This window comes from Staurois parvus, unplaced genomic scaffold (genome assembly GCF_062004578.1).
Source record: "Staurois parvus isolate SC_StPar_1 unplaced genomic scaffold, SC_StPar_1.0 ptg000758l, whole genome shotgun sequence".
Lineage (NCBI taxonomy): Eukaryota > Metazoa > Chordata > Amphibia > Anura > Ranidae > Staurois > Staurois parvus.
This window is the reverse complement of record NW_028318554.1, coordinates 1,386,177-1,394,668: the sequence shown is the minus strand read 5'-3', so window position 1 is coordinate 1,394,668 and position 8,492 is coordinate 1,386,177. Positions and strand designations below refer to the sequence as shown.

General features: G+C 43.8%; 1 protein-coding gene across 1 annotated transcript; it reads left to right on the top strand.

Annotated features, from left to right (window-relative positions):
• The first annotated feature begins 417 nt into the window (after window positions 1–417).
• Window positions 418–5,521, top strand: LOC149444960 (trypsin-like). The gene is made up of 3 exons (XM_089654348.1): window positions 418–664; window positions 3,093–3,229; window positions 5,367–5,521. Exons 1-3 carry the CDS (start codon window positions 535–537, stop codon window positions 5,514–5,516), a joined length of 417 nt encoding a protein of 138 aa, XP_089510474.1. The 5' UTR covers window positions 418–534; the 3' UTR covers window positions 5,517–5,521.
• Window positions 5,522–8,492: the final 2,971 nt, after the last annotated feature.

The following is an 8,492-nucleotide window of genomic DNA, read 5'->3' as shown; positions in this document are numbered from 1 at the left end:
CTCTGAAGGCAGGGAGGGATTCCCCTTTTTTAGGGCCACAGCCAAGGTCTTCAAGTGTAGGTGAAGCTTGGGAGCGCAAGCTGAGTCCCTCAAGAGGAACATGGTCTGGGCCTCACCCAAAATCAGTCATCTTGCTGGGACCAGGCAAGCAGGCCTGGCCCCCTAGTGTCTGGAGTAAGAGAGCAACTGTACAACCAACCTCTCTGGTGCAGAGACTGATGTGACTTCCTCAGTGTTCTCTGTACTTCACTGAAGGTGAGTGTACCAACCACCAGTGGTACACAATGCATACTAAGCAAACCTACAATGCTGATCAGTTTGAAACTAATTAACTGGTTTACCTCTAGAATTCCTTTAAGGTGCAAATGTATATCTAAAATGTTGACTTCAATTAATTTGTCTCTATACAGGAGCATGCAGGTCAGACTGGGAGAGCACAACATCGCTGTCTCTGAGGGCACCGAACAGTTCATCAACTCCGCCAAGGTCATCAGAAATGCCAACTACAACTCCAGAACCCTGGACAACGACATCATGTTGGTCAAGCTCGCCTCTCCTGCCACCCTCAACTCCTACGTCAGGGCTGTATCTCTGCCCACTGGCTGTCCTGCTGCCGGCACCAGCTGTCTGATCTCCGGATGGGGCAATACCCTGAGCAGTGGAAGTGAGTCAACACCACCGTAACATGATCTATTACTTACATAGTTATTCTGGTTGAAAAAAAGATACAATTCCATCTAGTTCAACCAATAAAAGGGAAAGAAAAATTATAATCCTATATACACAATCCTATACCCACCATTGATCCAGAGGAAGGCAAAAATTACTGATATTAACCTCCTCGGCGGTATGATTCTTTCTGATTTTTTGTGCTGAAAGTGGTACCATTTTTTTGCATGGAAATATGTAGTTTTTTATTGTAGGCTGTAATTTTTAGGAATAACTCACTGAAATCTGTACGAACAAGAGTCTAGTAAACATCCCGGGTATGATAAAATTTGAAACACGAAACCATAAATTATAGATCGCTGAGCAAAGTCGCAAAATCGTTTTCAGTGTCTGATGATGAATTTCCCCCACGAATCATTATCACTCAATTCTGCAAGTGGTTCTGATTTACTATCGCTGCTCTAAAACCGCTTTTGACGTAAAGGGACGCTTTTTGGACGCCATGGACTTTTCTAAGTTTCCAGGCAGCAAAAACATTCAAAATGCAGGCAGGGCGCCGGACAAAGCACTCGGGACAAAATATATGTGAAATGCATTGAAACAGCAATGACAGCAAAAATGTCATTTTTAAAAAATTTCAAATTTCCCGCCGGTTCCGGCGCCCGTACGTCCCGACGTCACAGGGACCGGAACACAGAAGCCGGATGCCGGCATTAGCCGGAGGAGATGGCCGGGGACGCTGCAGGGGACACATCGTGGGAGCGAAGGACAAGGTAAGTGCTGCAGGGACCCCCTGAGCAGCGCCGCTTGGTAAGCCCAAGTGTAGCTCGGGGTTACCGCTTTTGGTATAGGAATTTTACCCCGAGCTACACTCGGGAATACCGCTAAGGAGGTTAAATGAGGCTAAGCTTCTCTAGTAAATTTTGTCAAAATTAGAACATGTAGGCAAAATCATTCCTTTGAGGAAAAATCACCTAAAATCCTAACTCCTGGTAGTTAAAAATGAATTAAGTATGTCTCCACCCCTCCAGCAAAGAAAGATCCAGTGTTTGTTTTGCAAAGGGATTGGAAGAACACAAAGTGATGTTTAACCTAATCGAGAGTTCTTCAGTCTTCTTCCCTGAGGTTATGGTTGTGGTGACCAGTCCTCCAAAGCCTCTCCTCTTGCCAGTTCTCTGATCCATCTTGTCACTGTCCCTCTTACTGAGGTCATCACATACAATGAAGGACCATCCCAGTGACCAGTGGCCATGTCATCATGGTGGCTGCTGGGAGGAATGCCTAACCACATTACAGCATTGGAGGGAATAGGACCTAACATCAGCCTGTCCTGGGGCAAAATAGATATTATTCTATGTTATCTATTCCCCTAGAAAGGAAAATGAGCATTGGATCCTCCCATGTGCTGGGAGGAGTCAATTTTAGTTAGATTTACTGAAGAAAAAGAAAAATATAATAAAGTAGAAAAAAATAAGAAATATATTTTGAAATGTTTTTTAAACTTAGAACAAGTGTCCCAATAGGACGATTTCTCTTTGGATTTCTCATCATTTCCAGTCCTGCTGACAGTGGTCATCAGGACAAATAAAGAGTGTGAATGTTTTCAGCAAGGACACAGACAACAATAAAACCTGAAGAGTGTTTTAACCACCCCCCATCCCCACCCATCACCCCTCTATCCAAAAAAGTTTGGACTGCAACTACATTTTAATATTGGTTGCTTCTTCTTAACTGAAAATACACACAGATGTCTATAACTGGAAGGGGCTGAGATGATGGGCCAGCTGTCTATGTGTGATCTCAGCTTTTATTATTTAGAGCCGGGGGCGAACTGACCATTTGGAAACTCGGGCACTGCCCGAGGGCCCGGGGTCAGTAGGGGGCCCCATGAGATGCCCCTGGTACCTTTTTCATAGGCTTTTTTGAGTTTGGGCAAGGACACAGGGGCCCCATGATCCCCTATTGCCCGGGGGCCCCATGAGTTGTCAGTCCGCCCTTGTTAGAGCTATTCAAAACATAGACTGTATAAGTTATTCACAACATAGTTGCAAGTCACCGTGGGGAAGAGCTGCAGAATTCACAAAAGCAGCACCTACTGGCTGCGAGTGGTATATATAATAATACATAATTGGAATTATGTAATATTTCTCTGAATACAAATTTTTACAGCGTTTGTGTTTTTTTTTTAAACAGATTGGGGTTATTTATTAAAATTTGGTGCAATTCTGCAAAGAAACCAATCAGCTTCCAGGTTGTATTGCCAAAGCTTAATTGAACAAGCTGAAATTAGAAGCTGATTGGCTATCGTGCGCAGCTGCACCAGATTCTGAGTGCACCAATTTTAGTAAATCTTCCCCATCTTGTTATTTCTCCTTCTCTCTCCAGCCAATATTTTTTTAACTGCCATTTTGTTTTATTTGTAGCCAACATGCCTAACCTCCTGCAGTGTCTGAACGCCCCCGTCCTGACTGCCACCCAGTGTAGCAGTGCCTACCCCGGAGAGATTACCAGCAACATGATCTGCGTTGGTTACATGGAGGGCGGCATGGATTCCTGCCAGGTAATTGCCACAACTTATTTTAATTTTGTATATAAAGCTGCACTGTTCAAATAAATGTGTCATCTCAAACAGGTGGTAGATTTCATAGACTGGGAAATTTGTTTTATTGATATTAGCTTAAATGTAAAAAAAAAAAGAAATTCAATGTATAAATTATAGCTCAAATGTTCAGGAAAAGTTTTGAAACAAAGATTTTTCTTCGCAAGTAACTGCAATAGTTCTTGTTCAGCAATATTTATTATTAGTTATTAGATGGAAATGCAACTATTAAAATGAAGGCGATACTGGAAAATACAAGTATAACTGAACCTAAGAATTAATATGTATTATCTTTCAGTTTGCCAGCCCTTAGATGTGGTGGTTGCATTAGTTTCATTTTCCAGGCTAAGAATATTTTTAGCAAGTACAGAAATTAACCATTGATCCTGCCAGAAATGCAGTTTCCTTGTCGCTTCCTGTGAGATAAACTGGAAGCAAACACAGGTGTCCGTGTATGAACCAGCGGTAATAGATCGCTGCTCAGTTCTCCGGCATTCTCGGAGAACACAGTTCTCCTGTGAATGCAGTTTATGAAGCAGTTCTCAGAACGAAGGGAGAACGGTCTCCAAACGCTGGAGAACGGTCTACAAACTCTGGAAAACGGCTCATTTAGCTATAATCTCACGAGATTACAGTAAAAGATCAGTTTACTAAACAGAGGTAAATTATCTCTGCTTAGTTTTCGGTCCCTCCGATTCTCCAGCTCTGGGCTGCAGAATCTGGAGGGAGAACACAGATCTCCAGAGAAGGGCTGACATGATCTCCTGAGTGTCATAAACTGTGAATGACCAGAGAATAGCTGAGATCTGTTGAATCGCAACTATTCTCTGTGTCATAAAAGGACACCTGTGTCTTATCTTGCTTGTGAAAGCTTTAAGTCCCATCACCCCACTTATAATAGCAAGCGTAGACATGCTTGAAGTCCAACCTTGGTGGCCACCATGGCTCCTTCCATAGATACACTGGAGGTTTTGAGTTTAGCTACTCAGGGGCAGAAAGTGTGTCATCCCCTGGATTACCAAGTGGAAATAAAGATATAAAAAAACTTAAAAAAAAAAGAAAACCAATGTAACCACCACATCTAAATACTTGTAAGATATTACATATTTGAGGATGCATTTAGATTCACTTTAACTGTTTGGGTTCCCATTGGGAAAATTCCTTTTTCCCTTATCCTGGTGACCACCGAAGAAGTGGGGCACAGACAACAGTAAAAAAAAAATTGAAAAAAGTGGAAAAATAGCACAGGACCAGGGGCGGACTGAGCATTTGGGCACTCAGGCACTGCCTGAGGGCCCAGGGTCAGTACGGACCCCCATGAGAAGCCCCTAGTACCTTTCATAGGCTTTTTTTGGTGTGGTTTGCATTGGTGTGAGGACACAGGGGCCCCATGATCCCTTATTGCCCTGGGCCCCATGATCCCCTATTGCCTGGGGGCCCCATGAGTTGTCAGTCCGCCCCTGCACAGGACTCATATTGTTATCTCACTGGTATTGCTATCTTAAATCAATGATGTTGATGAAAATGATCTGGTTCCCAGGCAGGCAGCTTCTACACCCCAGAGAATTTCCATGGTCTCCTTGGCTTACAATGCAATACAACAAAAATTGAAATGAAAGCACCAGACCACTGCTAAGTGGTCAAGATACAACCTTATTCTGATAAAAGTCAGGAGCACAACCCCAAAAAGGCATCCAACGCATTTTGGAGGTCCAAAAACACCCCCTTCATCAGGACTAGAAAGAACATAGAAAGATTCCATATCAATCTGATAGCAATGCAATATCCCCATCTCGGGTTTATATTTAAAGTGAAATGGTCAGTAGTATTATTTATGTATATAGTTGGATGCCTTTTTTGCTTTATTTTTGGAACAATAAAAGTGTGGTAACCCCATAGCAATTATTTAAAATTCAGATAACTAAGGTAGAATCAGTAGAACATGATTTTTTGAGTACTATGGCCACTGCACTTTGTACCTAGTGCTTTCTCTAGTCCATTTACGTCTTGTTTATGATGTTTGTAGATTGTTCTTGGACAACCTCACCATCAACCCTAATTTACCTAACTTTCTAAAAATGCCTTTTCTGTTTTTCAGGGTGACTCCGGTGGCCCCGTGGTGTGTAATGGACAGCTCCAGGGTATTGTCTCCTGGGGATACGGCTGTGCCCTGAGGAACTATCCCGGTGTCTACACCAAGGTCTGCAACTACAACTCCTGGATCGCCAACACCCAGGCCGCCAACTAAACTTTCAAAGCAAATACTTATTCAGATCATTCTACTTTCTGCTTCTAGTATACATCAAATGGTGTGCTAGGCCTGGACTTCAATCCTACATCCTGTAATGCCTGAATAAATATATTTCTTGTTAAAATAAATGAGTGTAGCTATGTTTTATATTACTATAAATATTGGTTCTCCATTTGTTGCTTGTCTTGGATATAAAATATGGATAAAACCAACATACAGTATGTGATGCCGACTGTCACTATAGTAATCATGAGATTTTATCATGCAGCGGTAAATAACCACTGCTCAGTTCTCCAGCATTCTCAGAGGAGAGAGTTCTCCTCTGAATGCCTTTTTATGAAGCGATGTACCGTATTTTTCGCCATATAAGACGCACCTGACCATAAGACGCATCTAGGTTTTAGAGGCAGAAAACAGGAAAAAAAAAAATTCTGAACTAATGGACTGCAGACACAGTACAGGAGATGACCAGAGACTGCGGACAGCACAGGGATGACCAGAGACTGCGGACAGCACAGGGATGACCAGAGACTGCGGACAGCACAGGGATGACCAGAGACTGCGGACAGCACAGGGATGACCAGAGACTGCGGACAGCACAGGGATGACCAGAGACTGCGGACAGTACAGATGACTGCTGACCTTTGGGGAGGTGGGGAGCGGGTACCTGAATTTGACAGGTACCCGCTCTTACTTCCGCAGAGTTTTTGTTTGATCTTACCTGTTCCTCGATCCAGCCGTGCGCTGTCTTCCTGGCTTCTGTAATGGCGCTCGGCATGACAGCCGGGTGCCCAGTGCGCATGAGCGAGAAGCACTTGCGCTTTGTGATTGGTCCGGCGGCTTCTGGGATCTGTCATGTGTCCCAGGTACCGCCTTACCATTCACAAAAAGCACCGCTTCTTGCGCATGCGCACTTGGCACCCGGCTGTCATGCCCAGTGCCCACACTACAGAAGACAGCACGCCGCTGGATAGAGGAACAGGTAAGGTCCCGCTGCAGAGCTGAGCGGCCGGCCCGGTATTCTGACACGGCCGCGGTGGAAATACCGGACCGGCCGCTCCACATTCGCCTTATAAGACGCATTGACATTTCCCCCCCCAGTTTTGGGGAAGAAAAAGTGCGTCTTATACGGCGAAAAATACGGTAGATTGCTTCTTCGAATGAAGGGAGAATGTGATCTACAAACGCTTTGAACGCTGGAAAACGGCTGCTGTTACTATAATGTCATGAGATTACAGTAAGAGATCAGTCAAACACCGCTTACTAAGCAGCGCTAAATTACCACTGCTTTGTTTGTGGTTCCGCTAACCATTTGGAAACTCGGGCACTGCCCGAGGGCCCGGGGTCAGTAGGGGGCCCCATGAGATGCCCCTGGTACCTTTTTCATAGGCTTTTTTGAGTTTGGGCAACAAGGACACAGAGGCCCCATGATCCCCTATTGCCCGGGGTCCCATGAGTTGTCAGTCCGCCCCTGGTTCCGCTGCTTCTGGGCTGGAGAATCTGGAGGGAGAACACAGATCGCCAGTGAGGGGGTGACATTGTTCCTTCATATACAGGCCATCTGTGTTCTCCGCTGATCATCTCTGTTTCCTAAACCTCTAATCATCGGAGATCAGCAACCATCTTTAGGATTACCGCTGATCTCTATTTCATAAAAGGACACCTAAATGTCATGTAGGTTGGGGGTGGGAGTTATTTGGTGGAGGGCAAATACAGTAGCTTTAAAGGGTAATTCCACTTTCCTGGGGATTAAAAAAATCTAAATCAAATAAACAAAATAATATTATAGCATATACAATTGCTACACAAGCCATATTGAATTTGAATGCTATTAAAAATTAACTTTCTTGTTCAATCTGCAGCCGCTCTAATTTTCTGTAAAATTCAAGGCAACCTAGAGGCCTTCTATACACAATTGGTGTAAAGAACTTCCCCAGAAGCGCGGCACTGTTGGAGATATATTTATGTATTTAGTACAAGAGGTATAAGCAGCAGTAGCAGGGGCGGACTGACCATTTGGAAACTTGGGCACTGCCCGAGGGCCCGGGGTCAGTAGGGGGCCCCATGAGATGCCCCTGGTACCTTTTTCATAGGCTTTTTTGAATTTGAGCAAGGACACAGGGGCCCCATGATCCCCTGTTGCCCGGGGGCCCCATGAGTTGTCAGTCCGCCCCTGAGCAGTAGTGACACTAGTCTAATTTCAGGTTTTTGATAACACAGATAATTGAGGTAGAGCTGATTTACTATTCCTTTTTATTTATTTATTTTTTGAGTGGATTTATCACTAATCACATTTCTGATATATAGTGATAGTATTATACTCTCTCCTAAAGTGATTGCATTGTTCTTTGGGTTTCAATATTTGGAGGAACTGTTTTCTTTTAGGAACCAAACTTGTCTTTGCTGTCTCAGTTTTGTCTGATACATAGACTGCTTCACAGACCAAGGGTGTTGTCAGGCGAGCGCCCCTGTTGCTGGTGACAGATCTCCAGTGACAGGATAACTAATAGACCAACAAGATATAAATTCATAGACGGTCCATATAGTGAACTTGGTGTACAGATATTCACTTTCAGGTCACTACAGAGGACAAAAGGGCGCTCTTTACACCTGGAGATTAAAATTTTACATATGGAAAGATGTCTTCACAGTAAGAGCTGTGAAAATGTGCAATAGACTTCCTCAAGAACAAGTTCTGGCCAGCTCAGTATATTGTTTTTAAAAAGAGCTGGATCCTAAATGCAAAAAATATTACTGGATAGTAACATTTTAAGGAAACACCAGGAGTAGTTGATCCAGGGAATCTCCAACTGCCTCCTGGAGAATCCAGAGGGAATTTTCATGTCCCTGCTGAAGAAAATTGGAACATGCTTAAACATAGAAACAAAGAAAAGTGATGGCAGAAAAATACAGAGTGGTCCATCGAGTTTGCCCGTTTTTTTTTTAGGTATTTTTGGGGGGGGGGGGTTGTCT

Coding starts and splice junctions, on each gene's coding strand:
- LOC149444960 (XM_089654348.1), top strand. CDS start 535: ATGTTGGTCAAGCTCGCCTCTCCTGCCACCCTCAACTCCTACGTCAGG. Junction 665..3,092: donor CAATACCCTGAGCAGTGGAA/GTGAGTCAACAC, acceptor TTTTATTTGTAG/CCAACATGCCTAACCTCCTG. Junction 3,230..5,366: donor GCGGCATGGATTCCTGCCAG/GTAATTGCCACA, acceptor TCTGTTTTTCAG/GGTGACTCCGGTGGCCCCGT.